This window comes from Passer montanus, unplaced genomic scaffold (assembly GCF_014805655.1).
Source record: "Passer montanus isolate IOZ18808 unplaced genomic scaffold, ASM1480565v1 scaffold5, whole genome shotgun sequence".
Classification (NCBI taxonomy): Eukaryota; Metazoa; Chordata; class Aves; order Passeriformes; family Passeridae; genus Passer; species Passer montanus.
Genome location: NW_024369929.1, coordinates 16,093,723 through 16,120,146, shown reverse-complemented (window position 1 = coordinate 16,120,146; position 26,424 = coordinate 16,093,723). Strand labels below are relative to the sequence as shown.

Sequence of the window (26,424 nt, the reverse complement as noted above, 5' to 3'; positions counted from 1 at the left end):
TAAAAGAATAAGCCTGAAGTCTTTTGGCTGATTCAAGGAAAAGTAATACTAGAAATCTGTGTTCACCTCTGACATGCTTAAAAACTTGAAAAAAATAGTGTTATCACCTGTAAATTGTTGATTGTAGAGCCTTGCTTCTAAAAATGTACAGAAACTTACACCAAAGTTGGAAAAATTGAATCCTTTCCCAGGCTGCTGTTAGAAAGTTGGCTTTAGCTCTTTCCACAGCTCCTCTTGCATTCCTAGGAAGGAGCAGGGACCACGACATTGGTTTCAGCACTGACCATTGGTGGCCAAAACCACACAGCTGGGAATTCAGAGATTTTTTATGCAGTCCCCCATTCAGCTGCAACCAAGGAGTCGTTCTGTGATCCCCTGACCTGCTGGATTCAGGAATCACAGAGTTGTGAGATAGACTCTGGAAGGAGCTGATTGAATTGCCATGTTTACTGCAGTTTCTCAACAACTTCCTTGCTTTGCTGGCAAATTTAAAAGGTTAAAAATGCAGATTTTTAAAATTATGTGCACCTGTGTTCTCAAGTCTCAGTGGGAAGTCACCTTCTTCAGCTCTTAAGTGCACAGACCCAATAATTTCCACTACCTTGATCCTGATCCCCCAGTTTAATTTTGTGTGCCTTTCAAGAGTCGAGGATAATTCTTGGGCTTATAATGTTGCTTTCAATCTTCTTTCTCTCAGATCTGCCTAGGAATGAGTGAAATGAGTCAACAGCAGAGGTTTTTTTAAGCCTTCTTCAAGTTTTACACCAGCTCCCTGACAGAAAATGTTAGAATTCTTTTAGTTTGACAGAAATGAAGGATGTGCCAAACCGAGGAGTCTGCATAGATGGGAGTTGCAGAACAATTTCCCTCATTTGCTGGCTGTGAGGTCTCTATAAGGGCAAGTCCTTCTGGTGCAATATGAACTTAATTCATTTACTTGTAACAATTTTAATTAACAAATACTTGAAGAAACTCCAGCAGTCTCTGTCTGTGGAGTTTTACTGCCTTTTGGATCCCTTGCCTTGCAAAAATTCCAATAGTGCAACCCTGGCAATCAGCAGGAAAACAAAACCTCCCAGGTCCCAGCACAGTCTATGGAAAATTTTGCAGCAAATATTGTGTAACTTGGGTTTGGTTTGTTAGAGAGCAAGTGAGAGAGAAGATCAGCAAAGGTCTGTAAGAAACACTGTCAGGGTTAATGGGGATGGAAGCAAATGGAGAGAAACAAACCTGGAGAATCCCAGATTTCCTTAGAGAGAGTGGTGGAACTGGGACCTGGAAAAGCAGGAGGGAGAATCCCAGAAGTGTCACTCAGTGTCCCAGCCCTGGCTGAGCAGGATGGAGGGGCTGGGTCCCTGCCCCTGGATGTTCAAGTCCTGCACAGCCACGTCCCACTGCAGATTGCATCCCAGGGATGCTCTTTGTACCAACTTTCCACTTTTAAAACACTGCTATTGATGAGAAAGAGAAGAAATACTTTATTAATTAATCTCTATATACATTAAAGAGTCATTTTTCATCTGTTTCATTCAGCACAGGACTATAAATGGAGTGGAAATAATATACTATAAGGTACTTTTAGCATAAATTGAACTTTAGATCTTGGAGCTGTCCTATCTCAGTGCTATCACTTCCTTTCTGGGGAGTTTTGTAGTTTAATGTAATTTGACTCTCTCCGTTTCCCTTCTATGAAAGGGTGATTAAATACATTTTCCAGGTCATAGATGGACCTTGAGAATTGACCAGTGTTTGCATGGGACACTGGTGATGGAGGCAATTCTGTTAAATGTGCAAAACCAATTTACATACCAACAGACCCTACATGTTCTGATCCTATTGCACAGTTTAGAACCCAAATAGTTGCATATTGTCACTTTTTTATTACACCAGCATACTTTGAATTTTTTTTAGTAATGTACTCTGAATAATTAATCACTCAACTAATAATTATCCATTCCAAATAAAACAACTTGATTACTAAGCCTGATGAGGAAAATCCAGTCAGGAAAGAGCCCTTTCAAAAACAACAACATTCTGCAGATATCCTTAATATTTAAAGAGTGAGCTATATTTAGTAATTCTTCTGAAGCAGGGGGAGAGGAACGGATGCTAATTTCCTGTGTCATCAGATTTGTGCATGTGTGTCAGCAGCATTCCTAAATCACCACCCACCACACAGTCACCATCCTACAGGCATCAGGAACATCCAGCATTTCCCTGGGTGGTTCCTGTTGTGGGCTCGTGCCTCCTTCTGCTCATTGACTATTTCATATTGGGGGGGTTTGGTGTTTGCTCTGCTCAGAGGTTCTGCAGGGAGCAGGGCACCTTTCTTAGCCAAGGAAACAGCAAAGGTGTGGAATCCGTGTCATTTTCCAGATGGCACTCACTTAACCCACGGAGGCCAGCCCTTATCAGAGATGATTACAGATGATGGAAAGAAATTCCCTGGCTGCAAAGGGCATTGGGGTGAGCCTGAGGTGCTGCTGATGGCACTGTGCAGCATGGCCAGCGACAATTTAGGTGATGGTCTCATCAGAAAACCTCTTTTTCCCTGTGATTTTTAAGGCATTTCTCTGCTGCCTCTAGGAGAATGTAGAGATCTGAACCTTTAAGGGAGTCTGGCATTTAAACCTTTAATGCACAGGTGCTGTGCTCTCTTCCAGCAAAATCCCATTCACTTCCCTGCTGCTGTCCAGCCAGGAACACGTGTGTCTGTTTTGCTTTTTCCTTGTCAGTGGCAATTGCCACAAAAAAACAGAGAAATTAAATTAATGCGGGGTGAAGCTGTTCCACAGTTCCTCGGGCTGCAGCTGAACCCCCAGGAACACCCCAAGCCAGGGAAGTGGAGCTGCTGTGGGGATTGTCCTGGCTTCTCTGAGGCTGACCCACGGATAATGCTGCAGGCACAACCAGGTTGTTTGTAAACAATGAGGAAAAAACATGTGGAGTGATGATTTCGTGTTTCTGCCTGCCTGACACTTGATGGCTTAATGCAGGAATCCACAATGGGGAACTGTTCCGAAAGCACCGGCTTCCATATGGCTGGGATTTTGTCAAAACATTTCAGCTCAGTACACCCCTAACTGATTGTGAGCATGAACAGTTTTGATCAGCCTGTTTTTCAGAATGTAAAACTGTTTAAGAATTGTCTGTTTTTAACATCATAACAAAAAAGTTTCACTTCCCAGTTTAGAGCAACTTCTGCTTTAGAAATTGGCATTAATTTACGCTTCTGTGAACAACATTGGAACATGTTGGGAAGTCAAAATAAAATACCAAAGTTTAGACATCCAATCTCAATAATTTATGATACAAGACTTTCTGCTCCTGCCTGGCTCTCCAGAAGGAAACCCAAGCCCCACTGGTGGGCAGAGGAAGCTGAAGGGGCACAGAGAGGTGCCTGAATGTTCTGCCCAGCACTCGGGGCTGGTGCTTTGCTTGCTGAGGCTGCTCTGCTCTCTCAGCATTTGCATCCTAAAGAAGTGGTGCAGGAGAGCTGCAGCACTGGTGCAGTCCAAGGAGCTGCTCTAGGGACACTGGAATTTTTCTGGCATAAACCTCTCCTGATGCAGGGCTCTGTGTCCTCTGCCTTTCCCAGCACACCCAGGGACACACAGGCTTTGGCTCCTGGTATTTTAGCTATGCAGTATTTGTCTGCCTCATTATTATCTCTTTACTAAAAGCACATCCCACATCTCTCTGGCTGAGTGATGTGAGAAGAGAGTGTCATATTCTAATATTTCAGTATTTTTGCTTTTTTTTTTCCCCACCAGTAGTTTCAGACTTGCTGTTTTCTGTTGGTAAATATCAGAAAGGTTTGCAGAGGCTGTGCTGAGTCTCACAATGTGTTTAGATGAGTGAACGTTCCAGTTTTTATTGGGTCACATAGGGCAAGAGTTTTTTACAAAACTGTTTCTTTTTCTGTGCCTGAAAGGGACATTACTATTAATGGTTTATGAGAGAAAGGCAGCAGTGTATTTAAGATATCTTGAAGACATTAGGTAACATTAAAGAGCCATGTGAAGGTTCAAGTATGCCCAGAAGAAAGGAGAACAGCAAGTAGCTGGTGTGGATACCTGCACACAGCTTTTTGCAAGCCTTTGAACTGTTTTAGATATAAAAGACACCCCTTTTTCAAAGGCCACTGGGCTTTCTGCTGCTCTAATTCTCTCTGAATGTCTGTAAGTAACAGAATTCACACTAGAAAAGGTAAGATTTTTCCTAGATTCAGTTGCTGGGGCAGAACATCCTTTAAGCTGATATTGTTCAGTTGAAGAGCAGTGCACAGGTGACCCAGTGATAGGACAAGGGGGAGGGGCTTTAAACTAAAAGAAGAGAGATTTTGCTTAGATGGTAGGAAGGAATTCTGCCCTAGGAGGGTGGAGAGGTCCTGGCACAGGTGCCCAGAGGAGCTGCGGCTGCCCCTGGATTCTGGGAGTGTCCAAATCTGGGCTGGGCAGGGCTTGCAGCCACCTGGGATAGTGGAAGGAAGGTGTCCCCGCCCACGGCAGGGGGTGGAACAAGTTCTTTAAGGTCCTTTCCTACCCAAACCATTCCAGGATTCTATGATTAGTCATTAGGAGGGAATTGTAGCAAAGAGACTAAGTGGTTCTTTTTACTCCCCCGCTACACTATTGGAAATAAAAGCAAATACCACAATCCACAGTGTTTACTTTGTGTTTCAATATCAACACAATAAAATAAATTGCTTATTGACCATCTTAAAAATGACTGATGAGTCAGGGCTGCGAGTTATGTTATGCATGAAGGATGTGCTTATCCATCCCCCTGAAGGGGAAACTTTATGGTACAATTTGCAGCTGCTGTGGTGGATCCAGCATTTCTTTCATATCCATGTCTTGATTTTCCCCACTGCTTGGCCAATCCTGATCAGCAAATCCAGGTCTCAATTCTGCTCCCTCTGCTCAGCAGCTGCAAGAGAAGGGACACATCCCTGCATAGGAAGGACAGGGAGAAGGAACATCCTCTACTCCTTGTTGTAGTGACAAGAAGCTTTTCTCCTTTAAGCACTGCTTTAACTGCAAATAAAGAGATATTGCCTATCTGGCAAAACATCAGCAGGATGACCTTCGACAAGGCCAGGTTTGTGCTCTGTGAAAAACAAGGAGCTGAGCACATCCCTAGAGCTTGGCTGGCAGGGTTGGTCCTGCTCGATCCTCTGCAGTCACACAGGCTGGAAAGGTGACCCCAGGGGTTGGACCAGGCTGCTTTCCACGTGCTGGATTCCCCAGGTGAAGCATGAAGTTATCCTGGGGGGGGATGTGGCTGAAGGGCAGCCAGCCTGGGCAGCCTCCTGCAGCTTCAGTGGCCCTGTGGGTCTGCTCCAAACTGCCCCAAAGTCAGCTGCAATTACTGAACCCAGGGGGGTTTGCTCCTCCTCCCACAACTGCCTTGCTTGTCTATTTAGATTATTCAGAGTAGGAAGAAGCCCATGTGGGTATTACCTGTGGCTTTTTCACAGCAGGCACTGCTGTTGTGTCCACAGCTCCAAATCTCCAGGGTCAGAGGCCTCTCTGAGCAGCTCTGCTGCCACCACCCCTGAGCCCCTCCAACACTGACTTCTTGAAGGCTGTATCTCCTCCCTATCCCTGTCCTGCAGTGTTTTAGGCATTTCCAGTGTATTTCTACCCCTGCTTGCAGGCAAAACTGATTTTACTTCTGTGCAGAGGCATTACCAGAAAATTTCATTACCTAGTCAATGAAAACATCTAAAGTCCATTACAGATGTTGAGAGAGAATGTTTTACCCAGTTGGAAGACTGAATTTGGAAGTAAGTTACTTGCAGATATTATTATTACAAGCCTGTCCTAGACAATAATAATGAAGTATTGATGGAAGTTTTGCCAGAGCAAAGACTGCTGGGTTTCATACAGAGGAAAGATAGTATCTTCATTTAGTTTTATTAGACTCTTGATACTCTGCCCATGTATTTTTTAATTCACCACAGTAAAATTCTAATTAAAGAACAGACTTTGCCTCCCATTAATATGACACTAAAAAAAAAAAAACCACAACATTTTAAAGAATGCAGCATCTTCTCCACAAAAATTATAATGAGAAGACAAGCTGCCAGTGTTGTATAGAATGTTGTCGCTCCCTTATGAAGCGTTTCATGATTTTAAACTCCTTGTAAGATCCAGAGTGTCAGTAGAGTTAAAGGCTCATTAAACAGAGCAGTAATTTCTACAAAAAGAAATAGGAAATATTCTCAGGTTTTTTTAATGTTCTAATTTTCACTTCTTTTGAGGCGTCTGTCAAAATAACTCTTAGTAGAAATTCTGTAAGCACCACACTTCAATATCTGTCAGGAGTAGAAGTTGTTTCTTCCTTTTTCCTGGTTCCAAAATATATTGAGTTCATTACAGAATTTGATGAGGCTGACATCCAAATACTTAGCTTTTCTTTGACTTGGAGTGATTTTGTTTTCATTTACCCAAAAGACAAACCTCAGCTAGGTAACTGTTGTAAGCATTCTACAGAATACCGTAGGAATGTTCTTTAAACAAGAATTACTTTGGAAAGGAAATGTTTCCTCCGAGGGTACTAAATAAACTGCAGGGTCTCTAAAGTGCTGAGCCTGAGTTAGGTACCACATGTTAGGGAGTCAGTGACTAATGGGATCATCATCCAAGATTAAATCAGGGCCCAAATCAGCCACATGTTCTGTATCTGATTCAGAGCAGGAACTTCAGGGAGAATCAGCAAAATCTTTCTTGAAGGATGAAAATCTGTTCTCCTGTCATTAAGAAAGGGGAAAAAAAACCCTAAACACAAAATGAGGTTGATTTCTTCCTGTGAGTAATAATTTATTCATTTTGGGAAAAATCAGCTGATGTTTCCTTCCCAGCTTTCCATTCCTACCTGATGAAGACTGATCCATAAACTGGGAGGATGAGACTGATTGTGAGTCCTGCCAGCCTCAGATTAACCCCAGGGGTTTTCCTTTTGGGTGGATACACAACTGCATATTTACATATGCAAAATACATTCTCTGGGCAGTCTTAGAGTGGTAAACACTGAGACTGGCATTTTCTTCATTATAATTGTGTGAGCTGTGACTGAAAGTCTGGCTTTGGAGATAAAACGAATCCAGGACTGGGAACCTTAAGGCTGCAAAGCTGCAAGCTCAGAAGTCAGCAAGTGCCAGGGTACCCTGTGCTCACATAATTAAAGAAAACATCGTAATTCATAGGCTCAAGTACTGAATTGCTGCTGTCCTTCCAACCTTTAATCTGACATTTTATTTCTGTGACATCAGCTCCATAAGTCAAATGTCTTATTTACATGGGATGCTCCCTGTTTGCTTTGGGGAACCAAATGAAAGCAAATGAAGAATAAGAAAAATCTCTTCAAGAGTATCATCAGGCTGATGCTCAGGTGGTTCATCAGCAGGGACAGAGCAAAGCCCTGACACGTGGGTGATGGACTGAGAGCACAGGGCTGGAATCCTCCCTGTGGGCCACTCACTGCACAGAGATTAAACAGCCAGTGGCCCGTGGCTGCTCCCAGGAAAAATTGTAAGAGGAGCCCTGCTAAGGCCCTGAAGTCTTTAATTTCAGATTGCTTTTCATACGGTTGGAATCTTGGAGGAAGGCAGGTAATGAGTTATCCAGGGGTGGCACTGAGTATCTGCAAATTGCATTTTTTATCGTTTGATTGAGTACAGGTGAATTTTCACTGGGGACACATGAGCACACCCCTGGGTGTAGGACAGGGGAAGGTGTCCCAGCTGGTGAAATGATGGAATTAGAATGTCGGTCTCTAAGCATTTGGATGAACATTTTTGATGGGTACTTCTGAAAATCAGGGTTTTTTTGAGTGTTATTAACATGTGTTAGACATTGCAAGGGTGATCAGTCTTATGAGACAGAGGTTTTTTGGGGTGGAATCAAGCAGGTCAGCAGGTGATTTGTCAGTGACCTGGCTCATGCCTTTAGCAGTGTGTTCGTGTCACTTGAGGGGCTCAGCTCTGCTCAGAGCCAGCACAAAGTGCTGGGAAGTGTCATTGTAGGGGAATTCCCTCTTCATGGACCTTGTTCCAAACCTATTGCTTGGCTTCTGTTTGCCAAGGCATTGAACTGTCCCAAAAGGAGTCATGTTTGTGCAGGGAGCAGGCACAGTGCAGCACAGAGCTGTAATTCTCCTGCTGAATAAAGTGCAGGGAATAAAAACCTAATTGATTATTTTAAATTTTCCTTCATTATATTCAGGTATATGTTTTACCTTTTGCTGTTTCTTTGCCTGCTTTGCATTACCTGGGTCAACCATCTGATTCCAAAACTGAATTAGACAAAAAAAACCCCACCCAGAGCTAAATCCACATTTCACCTCAATTTGTATGCATAGAATCATTTTACAACACTACAGTTACATTAAGAGGAGAATCTAGTCCTAATTTCAAAGTAAATTCTAAAATAATCTCTCTTTAACCATGTCCTCCTAGATTTAATAAGTTAATTTTATTTCCTGTTTGCATTTTTAAGGGCTAGTATCTCATTTAAACATTACAAACTTAATTTGGAAATATTCCAGAATATTGATTATTGAATAGGAGCACGTTCTGTGCTTTAGCAAATTTGTAGAAAGCTGCTTTAAAGTGTGGATTAATTGAAGTTCCCCATCAGCCCAATATGGTCCTGAGTCCTTGGGCCAAGGAAATCAGACACTGGGTTTTTTCAGCTGTGCTTTGTGCAGGATGTTTGTGAGCATCCCACTGACTTTGCAGACCTGCAATACAGAACTGGCCCTGGCTATAAAAGAGCCACAGGGAGGCTGATGCTGATGAGAGCAGAATAAACTCAGACCTTGAGACCACAGGTTGTGATGCTGCTGTGGTAGAAGCATATTCTTTCATTTGAATGGTGTGTGTGCAGCGATGGAAAAGCTCTGGAATAGCACTTTTGACTCTCTCTCATTGGGATGAGTCACTCCATAAATGCCACCCCTTCCTTGGGAGTCCTTTTATTTGTCTCTTACCTTTTCAAACTCCTGTGTTTGCTTCATTGTGTGTGACTTGTGCTGCTGCACTGAGTCCCTATTGACCCAGACCACAGCAACCCCCTCATCATCCCCGCAGGGATAACCAGCCCTTGGGGAGCACAGCAGCACTTCCCTGTGTCCTCGAGGTGCATTCACCAGGACACAGCCAACAGGATGCCATGCACGACCACAGCAGGAACATTTCTTCACTGCAGGACTGGTTAAGCACTGGAACAGGGAAGTGATGGAGTCACCATCCCTGGAAGGGTTCAAAAACAAGCAGATGTGGCACTTCATGATGTGGTTTAGTAGGCAAGGGGGTGCTCAGCTGAAAGTTGGACTTGGTGATCTTGGAGGTCTTTTCCAACCTTAGGGATTCTATGATTTGATGATTCTATTTGCAGAGCCTGCAGGAATTAGCCCTCACTTCAGGAAGGAGTTGAGGTTTCAGTGTGGGAGTGGCAATAGAAGGAAAACCCTTGGTGCTGCTCTGAGCAGTCTCCATTGAGGAGAGAATCCCTCCCCTGTCCCAGCACCCTGTGCACACCAGTGTGATTGTGCTTGGGCACCCAGCCTTATTCATTTTTACTGGTGACAGCTCATCTCCAGCCACATTTCCAAAGGTGAAAAAGTGAGGAAGTTAGCACGTTTGCCAGGGAATGTGGACATGTACCTGAAATATGGCAGTTTCCTTCAATGTAGCATCTCCCATGAGAACAGGGGCTGTTTCAGCCTCATCCCTCACGGTATTGACATCCCCACATGCAGCTAAGGGGAGCATTTGTACCTCCCTGACATCACCTCTCTCAGGTTGCTTTCCTTATTGATGGTCTGGTTAAAGTCTCTGTATCATTTTGACATTTTTAATGGCATCTGCATTTACAGCAGAGCGCTCGTGTGAGCTTTAATCAGCTCTCTGTTCACACGTTGTTGCTGTTATTATTTATCTCTATTGCAGTAACTCACTGAGGCAATCAACAAGAGCAGGATCAGGCTGTGCTAGGCTGGGGCTGGGGTTTAAAATGGTCTCTCCTCATCCATGGGAGACCTTGCTGATGGTCCCAAAGTGCAGCAGGATCCCGTGGCTCTGAGCCTGCTCTGCTCTCTGTCTCTGTCCCAGAACCTGGAGTCACTGTCATACACCACCAGGATTTGTCCCACTGGTGTATAGAGAAAAAATACCTTTTGGTTGCTGAAGTCTTTTGTTTCTTCTGTTTTGCAATTCTCTACCAGGAGCTACTGGATCCCAGTCCTGTAGCCACTTACACACTCAATTAGTCTCACACCTGAGCGAGCCTGCTGCGCTCAGTGGAGTTAATTGTATGAATAAGTACCTGGATTTCAGCTTATCATCCCTCTATCTACCTTGGTAAAGGTACAGAAGTGCCCACAGTGCAGATCTCAGAGTTATCATTATATCATTATATAAATATCACATCGTGTTCCAATGAAATGACTCCACAGTCGTTGGACTCACTGCAATATGGGACTTAGAGGAAAGGGGAAAGAAAACCAACAAAAAAAAAACCAAGACAAGGAAATAAACAGGACCAAATACTGCTTGTAAATAAGTGTTCCAACAGGATGGGCTTACAGAAAAGGAGCTGTGTTTGGGGCAGGCACTGTACAGTTGAAACAAGATGCTTGAACTAATGATGGGAAATGATTAATCCCTTCCTACAAATGGTTTTCTTTTTCCTTCACTTCCCTTCAAAGTGAAAAACACAAACCCAGCAGACAAGTCGGATGCTTGGAGCACCCACCTGAGACACGAAAGAGCAAGGATAGAATCATATCTTGTAATGAGTGTTATTTATTCATATTAGGGAAATTAATTGCAACTGGAGCTGTATCAGCTCAGAAGAAGCCACAGTCTGCAGCTGGGGCTCTGATGTGAGGTGTGGGAAGCAGGAATCAATCCCCAGAGCACGCAGGGTGCAGTTTGATCCCTGAACTCCACTTTCCTGTGCTGAGGGACATCAGCTGTGCTTGTGTGCTTCAGGTTTGTGTTCTTTATGGAGGTGCAGAACTGCATCCCTTGATGTTCAAGTTGTGCAGAAAACAAATCAGTGTTTCTGGAATGGAAATTGCTGGGGAACTCCAGCAGCTCCAGCAGCTTTGCTCCCTGCCCCAGAAGGCTCACACAGCCTTAGCAAGTGTCTATGTGAAATAAAGATAGATCATCTCTTCCCACAGATTCTCAGTAATAATTTAAGTCTTATAAAGAGTAAGATTTTGTTTGCTTGGCTCCCAGTGGTGTTAGAGAGGAGCTATCATCCCTGCTTACAGCCGGGGGGAAGTGAGGCAAAGCAATAAAGGAGCTGGGGTGAGGCACGAGTGGGATTGTGCACAGGGGGACGTGGTGTGCTCTGCTCTCTGCAGGACATGAAACCTCTGCACCTGTATCCTCTAACACCCTGCAGATCTTTTGGAGACCTTGGAATTGTCTTCTGGGGGTTTATTTCAGCTTTTAACAACACAAATTTGTAAACTGATAATCAGCAGTTCAAATTAACTAAGAGCTGTCCTCTTTTTCTGTTGGATAGCCTCACACTGACCAATGAGTATCCTCCTTCTCAAAATGAAGGTTAATAAATAAAAATATTGCCAAAATTAATGGATAGAGGCAGTTTTGCAGTGTGAGTTTATAGCCAAATACTGTAGAAGAAAAGGGCTATGAAATTTCTAGGACAAAAGCACCAGGCTTAAGTGAGCTTTACATTTACCTGGCTAATCCTAGAAACAGATCCAGGGCTGAGAGGCAGCCTGTGTCACCTGGGATTAGTTTCCATGTTTGCAAATAAAAGAGTTTGTGAAGACAGCCCTGTTGCTGGGATTCCACTCTCCTCTCCAGCCTGGCAGTGGGATTTACACCACCCGTAGGAGGGTTGGTGGTGAAATTGAAACCAGCTCTGAGCACAGCCAGCTGTGCCTGGAAAGCCATCAATAACTGTGTCCTTCCCAGTAGCCTGTTCTGAACAGGATGAGGATTTTCTTCATCCTTGCCACAGCTATGGTGAAAGGCTGCTGAGTGGAGGGTAAGACTCCTGAAGAAATCCTTGTTTTCTTGCAGACTTTTTGCTGAGGAAACCTTGACCTCAGGTGTTTGCTTGAGCTCTGTTCAGTGCATGCAGCTCAAAGAGGTGTTGTACAGGTCCTGTTTCAAAAGCAAATCAGGACAAACTGTTCCTGTAGGGCTTCTTCCCTCTCCCCTCCTCCACATGCTCTTCAAAAGAGAGGGGATGTGGCAGGATTGTCACATGAGGGGTCTCCCTGTGCCTTAATGCATTCTATAGGGAACCTCCTCTCCATGTCAGTGGCCAGAGGGTTTGGGCTCCTTCTGTGTTGCTGTTATTAGCACAGGAATTACCTGATATATTCACTCCATACCTTCATCCCTGAGCCTGGGCAGCCTCAGGACATCCTGTCTCCAGTGCTATTTTATTTCCTCACATCTATTTAGTCCAGACAACAAAAGTAAATAAATAAATAAATACATATATAAATCAGAAAACAACACCAAGGAGAAAGCTTTCTTTAGATTATCTTGTATGTTATCTTATGGGAACATAACAAAGAAACAATATTTGATGACATGATTAAATCGACAGGATTTGCTTGGCAACACCACCTGCCATTAAGTGCACTGCAGGCAGGATGTGACCCTCTGCATCTAATTCCACTATAAATTCATTCCTTCCAGCAATCTAAAAGCACTAAGAAACAGGATATTAAAAGATTTCAGGCCTGATCCAATAAGATGTTAAACAAGTCCTCAACTTTAGGTATAAAAGTGGTCCCATTGTGTCCTTGCACCCTAAAGCTGAGCCTGGGGGGAAGATGCTGAACCTGGGTCTGGGGGAAGATGCTGAACCTGGGTCTGGGGGAAGATGCTGAACCTGGGTCTGAGGGAAGATGCTGACCCTGGGTCTGGGGGGAAGATGCTGAAGATGGGTCTGGGGGAAGATGCTGAACCTGGGTCTGAGGGAAGATGCTGACCCTGGGTCTGGGGGGAAGATGCTGAAGATGGGTCTGGGGGAAGATGCTGAACCTGGGTCTGAGGGAAGATGCTGACCCTGGGTCTGGGGGGAAGATGCTGAAGATGGGTCTGGGGGATGATGCTGAACTTGGGTCTGGGGGCAGATGCTGAAGCTGGGTTTGGGGGAAGATGCTGAAGCTGGGGCGGGTCGGCGGGCAGATGTTAAAGCCGGGTCGGGGGGCAGTTAGGGAGCAGGGGCTCCTTTGGAAGGCTCTGGCCGAGGTGCACACGGGGCTGTGGGGTGAGGCAGCCCCGTGTGCCCCGTGGGTAACTCCGTGTCCGTTCGCAGGCTGTGACAGCGAGCACTGGGGGCCTCACTGCAGCAACCGCTGCCAGTGCCAGAACGAAGCGCTCTGCAACCCCATCACCGGCGCCTGCGTGTGCGCCGACGGCTTCCGCGGCTGGCGCTGCGAGGAGCTCTGCGAGCCGGGCACCTACGGCAAGGGCTGCCACTTCCAGTGCCAGTGCCACCACGGGGCCACCTGCGACCACCAGACCGGCGAGTGCCACTGCGCGCCCGGCTACACCGGCGTGTTGTAAGTGCGGCAGGACTGCCTTGAACTTTGGGGCGGCCGCGTTTAACCGAGGAGTAATTGGATGAGTTTACACCCTGTTATACACCGGCCCTTGGAGAAATCAGGGAATGGGATTTCAGAGATGGAATAAAGGGAATGTCTGTTCTTGCTGCTGGTTATACCTGTGTCCCTGAAGGGAGCCGTCAAGAGAGCTGGAGAGGGACTTAGGACAAGGGTGTGTAGCGATAGAACAAGGGATGATGGCTTTAAATAGGGATACATGGGATATTGGAAAGGAGTTCTTCCCTGTGAGGGTGGGGAGGCTCTGGCTGCCCCTGGATCCCTGAAGAGAACAAAGGATGATGGCTTTAAATAGGGATAAATGGGATATTGGAAAGGAATTCTTCCCTTTGAGGGTGGGGAGGCCCTGACACAGAGTGCCCAGAGAAGCTGTGGCTGCCCCTGGATCCCTGAAAGTGTCCAAAGCCAGGTTGGATGGGGTTCAGAGCACCCTGGGATAGAGGAAGGTGCCCTGCCCACGGCAGGGAGTTGGATCTGGCTTCATTGTCTCTTCCAACCCAAACCATTCTGGAGTTCTATGATTCCATGCTATTAAAATAAAACATAGTGCTAAAATAAGCTTAAAAATAATTTATATGTTCCAACTTGTGCAACAACTCTACCTGTTCCTAATTTCAGAATGTGAACACAATCCAAATTACGGTGGAGTTTTGATAAGCACTTGGACTCTCTCCTCATTAGCAGTCCAGTGCAGCATCAAATGGGACTTTTCCATCCCCAATTTATTTGGCTTTCAATCTAACTGAGAAAACGTTGCTGTTAACTATATCAGCTTAGTATCTAGGGGGTAAATTTTAAGCACAGGGAGCAGGGATTTAGCGGTGTGACTCCTATTAACTTTAACGAGAATCATGTAGCTAAATCCCAATCCACCACACGGAAAGTTTACCAGTAGGATTCACAAAATCTGCGTATTAATTTTAGGACAGCAAGCAATAGTTTCTTGTTTAAAATTGCCCACAGTGTAACATCAGTTCTCATTAGAGATCTTTCAGTAGCTTCAGAAGTAATTATGTTTTTCAGAATTATTTAAGGGGAAAAGAGAATTTAGTCACTGAATTTGGTTGGAGATCTATTGTAGGTGAGTTAATACTTTTGCATTAAGTCTATTATTATTTGTTGACCTGCATGAAGGGGAAGGTAAAAAATAAGGGCAGAGTTAACCCTCATAAATAAGTGATAGGCCTTGTGAATATTTTATTTAGTACCTGATCTCCTCCTAGACTTGTGACCTTAGTTGTGGAAGCACTCACTGCTAAGGACTCTGCTTACTCTTGGGAGTGCTCCCCTTGACATCAGCATGTCAGCTCTCAGCAGGGCCAGCCCCTGCTGTTGTAGGAACATCCTCATCAGAGGACAGTCAGCTGGGGGACAGCACCCTGTAGTTTCAGAACCTCGATGCTGAAAGCTCTGATGTGCAGATGTAGGAGACACTGGGTTTTGCAGGGATTACCCCCACATTGCCCCCCATGAGTACTGAGAGAGACTCAATGAGCTTAAATAGCCTTTAAATGATGTTCAGTCCTTGCCAGTCCATTATACACTGCAAATGTTAACATTCAGCAGTGACTGGAGGAGTTTCAAGCATTTTAATCCCATCCTTTTATTCTGTTTGCAGCTTCTTTTATTGCTATGTCATATAATTCACATTGAAGGCTTCATCCTGCAACTCATATTTTCCTGAGCTATTTTGATAGTTATGGGTTGTCCTGTTGAGATGGGTGGGATTTGGTACATGGATCCAGGGCTGGAACCATGGCACACAAACACCCCAGCAGAAATAAAAGAATTCTCAGCTAATTGGCAGTGCCAGCTGAGCCTTACTGAGGTTTCATCATTTGCATGATGGCTCCCATGATGACCTGTGTTGTGTGCTTTCCTCATTTGCTGTTCCCTGTGAGTTGTGTGAGCTGATCTCTGTGTTTCCTGCTGTTCTCTCTCCCCAAAGCTGCGAGGAGCTGTGTCCCCCCGGCAGCCACGGGGCGCAGTGCGAGCTGCGCTGCCCCTGCCAGAACGGGGGAGTTTGTCACCACATCACTGGGGAGTGCTCCTGTCCTGCTGGATGGATGGTGGGTACTGCTGCTCCTCACTCGGGGCCTGGGTGTTCATTGTTCACTGTCTCAGCTGATGTGTGCCAGCCAGGCTCTAACAGTTCCCAAGCTGGAGCCACATTTGCTGGGTGTGCACAGCACCTGCACAGACAGACCACCACTTTGGGACCTGCCACCTTCCCTGGAAGTGTTCCAGAAATGTGTGGGGGTGGCACCTGGGGACAGGGGTTAGTGGTGGGCTTGGCAGTGCCGGGGGGAATGGTTGGACCTGATCATCTTGGGGGCTTTTCCAGCCTCTGTGGTTCTGTGATTCTCTGACTGGTACGTGCCCTCACAGAGTTTAAAAACAAGAGGATGCCATGATAACAAGAGAGTTATCTGTGAATTCCAGTTCCTTGGAATATTCCCTGCAGCCTTAGTGCCCTCACACAGAACAGAAAGCTCAAGGCCCAGCTCAGCACTGTCAGAGGCACAAAGTCTCCTGTTCCCCTTCAGGGAGAGGGGGAAGCCAGGGGGAATCGAGGCTCAGGCAGGCAGCAGAGCTGAGCCCAGGGCACAGCTCGGTGTCGTGTCCTTGCCCAGGCACCACTGCCATTGATTGCCAGAGATTTGCTTGTGTCAGGACTTGCAGTGCAGAGAGACAGCTGCCCTAACCTTTAATCCTTTGTGTCAGGAAAGCAATGCCAAGCATTTTCAAAGTCCTCAACTTTATCAATAATGTAATAATGAACTCTCTTGGGGCATGCCAAGTCTCACAGGCCTTCATCCCATTTAGCTGTACTAAACTTCCTGGCACTTTTCCTGTATCTGACAATTAGTCTCTTGGCAAAGTTGCTGGATTTTAAAGCATGCAAGTACTCTGAACTTTTTATTTTTACATGGAAAGCCCTGCAGTCACACAACTGTGACTTCTAAAGGGGACCCTCTCCCTGTTCAAACGTACAAAAGCTGAGAGAGGTTTGTGTTCCTTTCCATTTATACATCAACTGCTTTGAGTTCAGAAGTACCAGCTCCGAGATGCTGCTGTACATCAGCAACAGTAGGAGAACATTGCTGTCCTTAATTTTTGGTGGAAAATATCTCTAACTAGAGAGCTGGAATCTCTCTAACACCACCCATCATGGCATGGGCGGTGATGAGGTTATTCCATTTCAAATGACAAAGGCAAAACTTGTCAGAAGTATGAATATGGCCCCTTGCCCTCACCTGGCAATCAGTGGTGGCAAAGAAAAGATTCTTTCCTTGAGTGCTGGAGCATTAGGAAAGTAATTCACATATTTCTGAGGGCCTATCAGTCCATTCTGGCACTCCCTCCTAAGAAGTAATCAATAAAGTGATTCACATAAAAATATTACTTTTTTCAACTCTCCTCCTGCATGCCAAGATTTCTCAGGATCTAGGGTGCTTTGCTGTATTATTCCTTGCTTGTATTTTATCAGGAGTTTTCTTTTTCAAAATTAAAACATGACAAAAAAAATAAGAATATCAGAATAGAAGAGGAATTTTTAGATGTCTTTTAGGATGCAGCACAGACCCTAAGAAGAACCAGAGCACTGCACAGCAGCTGTGGTTGTATTCTGGCCCAGTCCTGCCCAATTCCTTACAGCCTGGAGTTCTTTTATGCATTTTTAGGAGCCCAGAGAGACTTTTCTGAAAACTGTGTTGTTGGCTGCTCTGTCCCTGGAGGAACCCTAGAGTTAACAATTGATGTTTGAAACAAGCATAACTGAAAATTGAAGAGAAAGATCAAGTATTCTGCAGAAAGAAACTGAAATTATAAGTAAAAGCACTCAGCTTGTAAATGTTGAGATTTTAAGTATAAAGAGTCTCTCCAGGGTTTTAATGAAAAGCTGGTAATTCAATGTACAGAGAGGGATAACAAGTGTCTTTTCACGCTATATTTTTAACTCTTGGTGGTTGGAATGGTTTGGGAAGTGAGACATGAGGGGGCTGTAAAGGAGCAGGCGAGATGGGATTGCTAGACAGCATTCATTTTATTTCACACCACGGATTTCTGTGACACCAGGAATTTTACTTGCTGATTTCGAGGCTTGAGACTGCACATATATATTGAATATACCATCACTTTGGAAGGAGAGAATTCTCCCTAGATTTATACAAGTGCAAATCCACTTGGAGTTTATTGCTGCTGGATGAGCTGCAACTTTTATCCTTTCCTAGGTTGGCTTATTAACATGAGCTCAGCTCCCTTGGGGTTTGGTGGGATGGAGAAGGGGAGGCAGTGACTTTAAAAGGAGGAAGTTCTGGGGTTCTGAGGTTCTTCCTTGGATCTGCCATCTTCAAAGCCTGGTTCTTTTATGACTTGTAATTTCTTTCCTCCCACCAGTGCTGAATCTCTCAGCACCAGGAGTTCTTTGGATGGTGTCCTGTGGGACTTTACTGCCCCATGGGTTTTTCACCAGGAGGATGTTGGCCAACAGCCTCTATTGTTGAACAGTCAACAGAACGTGGCTTCCAGCATCCACAATGTTGGGCTTTTTCCACTTCTGTGCCTTGGTGGCTGTGGAGTTTAGTGGGTGGCTGCTTTAGGGCCTCATTAACAATTTACAGGTTTAATTCTATACATCTTTCTCATTTGCAATATTAAATTCTCCAAGCGCTCTCAGGAAGTGGGGAGAGAAGTTAATTTAGCATTTACAATGCTTCTCAGAAGCCCTTTTGAAGGACTAGATCTCTGTGCTCAGGAAAGCAGCAATATTTCCTGATGTGACAGAATGTTTGTCACTGGCAACGCCCCCTGTTTGGCCCCAGACCCCCTTCCCAAGGCACTGTGGTGCTGTGGCAATACAGCACATTCTGCTCATCACTTCTCTCCTATTGATTCTGGCCATTGTGAAGCATCATTTGTATTTTTGTCTATTTTTCTTTCTGTTGTAGATTTTAAACGTGGGGGTGTTTGAGAAAATGGAGGAGGAAAAAAAAATCTTTTCTGTCCTACAAAATACAGCAAACAATGTCAAAAGCAGAAGCTGATGAGACCAGGGCCTTGAAAAAGGTGCTGATGGGGTGAACTTTGCTGATTAGATGTATAAGCAGCAGGAAATGTTGGTCTGACATTTGATCCTCTAGAGAGGGATGTTTTGAATTCCCTTAGTACATATTAATGCAAAAAGTACAGCTAAAGATTCTCTTGGCTCCGGGGGGATGCATCCCAGAGTATTGCTTTCTCATCATTTGTTGATAGAAATCCTGTTCCTTTTGAGATATGAAGGGAGAAAGTATTTATTATCAAGATAAATGGACACTTAGGTTTTCAGATATATAGTGTTGTGTATTACTCAAGTCCAGAGACACCAGTTTTTAACTCTGTAATCTGAAAGTTCTTGAACTGAGGCCAACCTGTCTGTTTTACAGCCAAGGAGCCACATAGCCCTGGTTGGGAAAGGCTCAAAGTGTCTGTTTTATAGTGACATTGAAGAGCAGCCTCTTCACTTTGTGGCTGTTGATACAGCTAAACTTCCCAAGCCCTGAGGAGTGAAAGCAGCCATTATATTCCTGGTTTATATTTTGAATAAGTTGTATCTCATACATGATTTGTTCAAAACCCAGAGGCCCCAGGGCTTGGTTAGGGAAACAGGGAAATTAAACCCAAATAATCCTGTGGCCAGACACTGTTTCTGTCTCACACTGGGCACTGTGGTGGCACTGGCAGCAGCACCACTTGCTGCAGATGCCAAACATTTTCCATTATAGGACCACAACTTCAGATCCCAGCACTGCCAGACTTGTTTTGGCTCAAGTTCCTCAGTTGGATGCCAGCCTCAGGCTTTATATTTGCTTACAGGGAGAAAAACATTCATACAACTTCTAAGAAAGTCTGGGGAAATCCTTGTAAGGCCTTGGTACTTGGCAGGGACATTATGGGATACCTGGGGGAAGCCACCTGAGTCTGGCAGGTGTCTTTCTCCAAAGACATGACCCCACACAAGGGGGGGCATTCCCTGCCCCGGGGCTGAGCAGCTGGAGCAGGGATTACCTGGGAGCTGCTTTTCTTGTGAGCAGTGCCAGGGACACAGCAGGGACAGCCTGGCTTTGCTTCACTCCCAGGGCTGGTTAAGCAGGGAGAGGAAGGAGGAAACATCTCAGAGATGGGCATTTGGGTCTGGGTGGAGGAGAGGATTAACAGGGAGGCTGCATCTGGGATTTGGAATAGACTGGAATAAAGAGGTAGGAAAGCAGAGGACTGGGATAAAATAGGATGTGGAATTGAGGCAGGTCAAGGATTGAGATGTGGCTTCAGGGTTGGGGATAAGGAGCTGGGTGGGTGCTGGATGCTGCATCCTGTCACTGTTTAGGGATTAGGTAGATATTCCACTGCAAAATTCCTGTGGCTTTCCCAGAGCTCTGGAAGATCCATTCTGTGCTGCTTTGAGAGATAGATGTGTGGCTGGAGAGAGCAGAGGGAGCAGACTGAAGGGTGTGAAAGGCAGTAGAGGAGTCTCCAGCCTCCAGTTGAGCTGGATGAATGAGACTGGCTGAACAGGAGAGATCATCACAGACCATCAAATCCAGCACAGCTACAGCCTCCCAGTGCAAACCTTCCAACAATCCCTTCCTTCCCAAACCTTCTCTGTGCAGCAGGTGGCCAACAGCTTTTCAGACTCCCCATTTCACAAAAACCCCAGGAGCACCCAAGCAGCTTTGCAGACTTCTCTGGTTGCCTTCAACTTCTCCCACATCTTCATGTGGCTGTTCAGGGGGCAGTGCAAACCAGCTGCAGTTTGTGGGGGAGATCCAAGGAAGAGAATTACCCATGAGTGTGCAGTGGTGAGAAAAATCCCTTCTGGAGTCAGGCCAGGCAGGCATTTACTGTGGTGGCAGAGTTTTCAGACTGTCTTTAGCACATCTTATGCAGATAAAATATTGCTGCTACACTTACATCTAGTTTTAGCAAGAAGGACAATAAAATTCCAAGCTGCATAGAGAAATTTATTGCATTATGAATGTTGACTGAAATATTGCTCTTTCTACAACCTTACCAGGGGCTGGTGTGTGCACAGCCTTGTCCTCCTGGAACCTTTGGAATTAACTGCAGCCAGGACTGTCCATGCCACAACGGAGGGCACTGTGACCCCGTGACAGGAAAATGCCTGTGTACAGCTGGCTATATAGGAGACAGGTAAAAATCAACCCCCACAGCCTTTCATTTTAACCATGGACTGTCAATATTTATGTCCCTTCTAGGACAATCTTCCTCCCTGAAAAATGGTGTTATGTTTCTATTGCTCCAATTAGGTTCATCCTTCTGAAGCACTTCAAGCAATATAAATGTGGCAATGTTATTACTTTTTATTGGCAATGCTCTCCATTTACAGGGGTTTTTAATATAACTTTTAAAATTTAATGGATTAAATTTAATTTAGATATTTACAGTGATAAATTTAATAGAGAGCATTACATGTTTACAAGATATGTAAATGAACTATCTTTATACAAATTAATATCCTCAAGAGTAAGCAATGCTGCAGTTTAATGTCTCCTTCATTCTTCTGTGCTGCTGTAGCACTGATCCATCTCAGCCACCAGCAAAAGGTGATAAATCCTCAAAATTTATAAACGAGAGCCTTCACCCATGAATCGATCAGAGCAGATGATAATATTGTTTTACCAAGGTGTCAGGGATTCAGCAAAATGACTACACAGCAAAGTCAATGAGGGATTGCAGCACGTGCTGGCTTAGCCTGCAGCTAATCCTGGCTCACAAAGGTTGGGCAGTGCAGTTAAAGCAGTTCTCAGGAGCACTTTGCATGGGGCCTGTGGCACCAGGGTTTGCAGAGATGCACAGCTCACCAGTGGATGTTGTGCTAAAGCACTTTCTCCTCCCTATTCCTTTTTTTATTAGCTCTATACTGACATATGCTACAATTATATTTTTATGCAACAAAGCTCATTGGAATTTCTCATCTCTGCCCTCACTGAATAATCAGCAGGTCGTTGGAGCACAAACATCCAGCCCTCAGCCCTTGGGAGGGTCAGAAGGCTGCTCCTTCCCATTACATATGGAGCTTCCCTGTTTCCATTTTATGGACAGTTCTAATTGGAGGGGGCTCTGGAGTTTATGTCAGGATTTGCATGGGGTTGAATATGGAGGAAATACTAATTATTTCCAAGAAATTTAGATGAGAAGACATCAGTGTGCCTCTCTTTCCCATTCTCCATCTGGAGACTGTTTCCAGAAATGTGGTACCACATAATTCCTGTTTCTCTTTCTCTCTTTGTGGAGACTTTTGCACTGCCCACTGCAGCTGTGCAGCCTGGGCCTTTATAGTGGGGACACTCTTGAATCCTGAGCTGCTCCCAGTGCTGGCCATGCTGGGGGAGGCTGACAGAGCCTCTCTTGCTCTCCTCATTTGGTTGTTGCCCACCCTGATGGATTCCTGGCCGTAGATGGATCAATCCAATCAAGTGTTGGAGCTGTTGGGAGCTCCCAGCCAGCAGCCTGCATCCTGTTGGGGATCAGGAAAGGAGATGGGAAGAGGATTTGACTGCTGATTGCCCTTGGAGAGGGCAGCTCAGGGAAGGCATGGCAGGAGCTCACAGGGGTTTTCCTTGAGCAAAGAGAGTGTGGACTCAGGAGGTCTGTGCTTGGAGAAAAGTGAGAGAAATTCAGACTCCAAAGAGAGATGTAAGTTGGAAGGGAGACAGTAAAAAAATAAAGCAGAATCAATTGGGAGAAGTAGAAAAGAAGTGAGGGAAGGTAACATTCTGGACCTGCATCCAAGCAAAACCCTTGGGAATGGCTTACCTTCCCCATCCCAGAGCAGGGAAGTAAAAGACACTGAGAAGAGAGGCAGGAGAGCAGAAATGCAGGTGTGTGAAAGGATGAATGAGAACAAGATTGAAAAGGTAAACAGGCAGTTAGGAAAGCTCTGCTGCAGCAAGATTGAAAAGGTAAACAGGCAGTTAGGAAAGCTCTGCTGCAGCAAGGTAAAACTGGATTAGCCTAGAAATTCCCACCTTTCCAACGGGTTCCTGGAAAGTTAGAACATGCTCATCTGTAGCCTTTAATCCCCCTCCATAAAGGAGGGGAAACCTCAGGTCTGTTGTAACCAGCTGCAGTTCTGCAGCTGGCTTGGGCTGGGCAGCCCTGCGAAAGTTAGAACATGTTCATCTCTCAGCCTTTAATCCCCCTTCCATAAGGGAGGGGAAACCTCAGGTCTGTTGTAACCAGCTGCAGTTCTGCAGCTGGCTTGGGCTGGGCAGCCCTGGTTGGTACTGGTTGTACTGGTTTGTTCTGAGCACACAGCTGCCTCACCTGCCTGGGGACCCACTGATTTCAGTGAGGGATGAGGTCTTTAAAGAGTCTGAGTGGCTTTCCTTGGTTTTGTGTTCACACACAGGGACAATGGGACAGACCAGGCAGCTCCAGCTTAGCTCAGAGTCTGTTTTACCCTCTGCATCTCCTGCAGCTGTTGCACTGTCACAGCAAAGAGGAGAGCAGGAGAATCTGCTGCACAACAAAACACTGCCTGCTTTAACGTTTTACAAGGCATTGAAAAAAATCTTAATAATGACAGATGCTGTGAATAACAGCAATAAAGACATAAATACATTTTACCTACTATCATCTTAAAATTGTCAATAACTACTATATAATGCTACAGTTCATCATCATGTGCAGAAGATAATAACACACAGTTAGATAAATATCTGTGGAGATGAAATGGTCATAAAGGTCTGTGTGAATGTAATTGCCACACTTTTGTTCCCTACCTGTTTTCCAAGAGTGGCACTGCACTAAATCTCTAGGAAATTGGCAGCACTGTTAATAACTGCAGGATGCTTTGTGTTCACTGAAATGACTGGATCTGTCATGGAAATGTGTGTTTTACAAACTGGAAAGGAATAATAGCAGAGGCACAGTTAGAAACTGAGAATGGAGTGTTTCAGAATTGAGTGGCTCACAGGAAAAGTGAACATGCTGGTTTAGCTTTGTTTTCCATATTGCCCTTAAATCGAAAGATTGAATCTTAACAGAATAAATCTCACATTTATTAGAACTGTATGGGCAGATTTACTCTCCTGTTGTTGTGTTTGTACACGTATCTCTTATCTCCAGGTTAGTGCATTTTGGATGGCTTTTCATATTTGTCTGTGCTACATAAACGTGATCACTGTTTCAAAACAAAGAGGGCAACCTAAAAAACTTTGCAGCATTATTCCTTAAAAAAAGAAAATTATGGGGAAAAGTGTAGGAGCATGTACTAAGTTCATCTGTTAAGCATGCTGTCTTCTGTTTAATATTTTGTGAAATTGCTTCCATTAATTCTACAGGTGACAGCCATATTATCCTATCCCAACCCAAATAATTATGGTACATATTAAAGTTCAGTGGATATTATAATACGAAGCTCCCCAGATAGGCAGAAAGCAATGTAAATTAAACAAGAAACATAACTAGGGCTTAGCAGCTCATTTTGTAATTTAATTGAACAATGTATCTGGTTGTTAATGGTGCTATGGACACATTAGATTGATATGTTGCAAAGGAAAGATGTTTAAGTAGAAAGCTAATTCCTGCTGTGATTATTCTCATGTTCCAGAGGAGTCATTATTAGTATTCTTTGTATAAAATTCATTAGCGGTAGCTGCTTGATCTCCAAATAAATAAGTTGGTTAAATTGTTAGTAGAAAAAGGCTAATTATGTAAATGGATTAGGTCGTCAATATTTCATTTCCAGATGCTTTTCTCCCTGCTAGGTAATGCTTCATCTTCTATAAATATAGAATGATACAGTGCACTATTGACTGAGAATTCACCCCGTGGAGCTCAGAGCTCTCCTGCTCACTCGGGGTCTGTGCAGCAGTGGGGACATGAGGAGCTTCATTGTTCCTCCTTGCATTTCATTTGCTGCGAGTGTTTCAGCCCCACTGTTCCCATTCTTTGCTGGCTCTTTCCTTTGCAGCTGAGCCCCCTGAGAGCAGCAGGGCTCTCTCTCTCTCTGGTGCCTCTCCAGACTCTTTGCCTCTTTGTCCCAAGCTCCTCTCACTTTGGGTCTCACATGAACTCCTCAACTCGGATTTGCAACCAGCATCTGTGTCGGTGCCTGCTGGAATTAAATCACCAGCCAGGCCCTTTGCTGTGTTCATTTATTTTTAGTAAAACGTGATAATCTGAAGCTGCAAAAGTAATGCCCTTCTTATATACTGCCTGTGTTCATTGCAGTTTTGCCTGGCTTGCATCACACATTAATCTTTTATTACTGATCATTATATTAACTCTCACCTGCCAGCTGTGAAATGACCTGCAGAAAGACATTTAACAATTGCCTCCATCCACTGAGTTTACAGTATACACTTTAATCAATGCTCAGGCTTAAATTAATGCTGATAGGCAATTTCTAATGCCTGGCATCCATGTGATAAGGGAATTGGGCTTTTCTGGACTTCTTTTTCTGTTTTTATTAACTGAAAAGGCCTATCTGTATTTCACGGTGGATCATGTAAACTGTGGTACTGACTCATTGCAGAATTCTGAAACCACTGAATTATGTCAAGCACACAATCAGTTGCTTTCTTCAGGACCTTAGCTGAGCTTTTCCAAGTAGGAAATAATCTGAACTCTTAAATTGGTTGTGTAGGACAAGGAAACAGACTTTTTGGCAGATCTCAGAATGTATCCGAGTAGGGAGATATTTTTAACAGTGCATGGAAGGTGCAATTTAAAACAATCTGTGTAAAGTGTTTGTAGGTTCCAATTTTATGTGCATCAAATATTAAAAATGTTGGCAATTTTTAAGAAGATTCTCCATTAAGGAGCATGAAAGTAATTTTTATGGAGATTTTCTACTACTGAGCTACCCTGGAGTAGGAGAAGAAAAGCAAATTTAAGCTTTTAGTTACTCAGAACACACACAAAACACAAAGGGGTTTCTTGTCTCCTTGTTGGTATAAAACTCATGCAATGTCAACAAAGAGGGCAAGTAAAACTAAAACGTTGGTAGAGAACATTTTGCTCAATATTGTTAAAGACACTTTCCCTTTTAACCCTCCTCATCACTGAGAGGGCCATGTGCTTTCAAGGGAGCTGCACAGTCCTCCTGTGATAAAGAGAAGTAAAACAGGTGAGGGGTTTTATAATAAATATTTTATTGCCTATCAGTTCCTTACAATTGGTGAACACAATTGTCAAGGTCCAGGAAAGAAGAATGCATTTTGTGAATGAAGGTAATATGAGCTATTGCAAATTTAGCAGGCTATAATTGGGCATGGATGAATGCAGTTTCTCTCAGCAGCAATCTGCATGCCCAGGACATCCCATCACTCCGGTGATACCGTTCAGTGTTACTTCAACAAATGAGCAGGGATTGCTCTGGTTGGTACTTAATTCATTAACCAAGAGGTTCCTGTGTAAAAGCAATGTCCTGCAGAGGTTGTGGCTGTCATGGTCCCATGTCCCATGCCATGGCAGGTGCCAGGAGGAGTGTCCCATCGGCACCTACGGCTTCCAGTGCGCGCAGACCTGCGCCTGCCAGAACGGGGCCAAGTGCTACCACGTCAACGGCGCCTGCATCTGTGACCCTGGCTTCAAAGGCATCCACTGCCAGGAAAGAATGTGTCCTGAAGGGTTCTATGGCCTCAAGTGCAACAAGAGATGCCCCTGCAATGTTACCAACACCCTCAGGTATGTGTATCCTGTAATATTCTAGTGCAGGGACTGGGACAATAAAAACATTGGGAAAAAATCCAGCTAACTACACCTACTGTCCTTTCCTCT

The 26,424-nt window shown here is 44.6% G+C and overlaps 1 protein-coding gene across 6 annotated transcripts in view; it reads left to right on the top strand.

The window, feature by feature from the left end:
• MEGF11 (multiple EGF like domains 11) overlaps nt 1–26,424 on the top strand; it is a 252,056-nt gene that overhangs the window by 147,068 nt on the left and 78,564 nt on the right. For all 6 annotated transcript variants that reach the window (XM_039723396.1, XM_039723398.1, XM_039723397.1 and 3 more), the window contains 4 exons: nt 13,329–13,575; nt 15,584–15,704; nt 20,690–20,826; nt 26,119–26,331. In XM_039723396.1, coding sequence (XP_039579330.1) covers nt 13,329–13,575; nt 15,584–15,704; nt 20,690–20,826; nt 26,119–26,331 — 718 coding nt within the window. The remainder of the gene's footprint in view (nt 1–13,328; nt 13,576–15,583; nt 15,705–20,689; nt 20,827–26,118; nt 26,332–26,424) is intronic.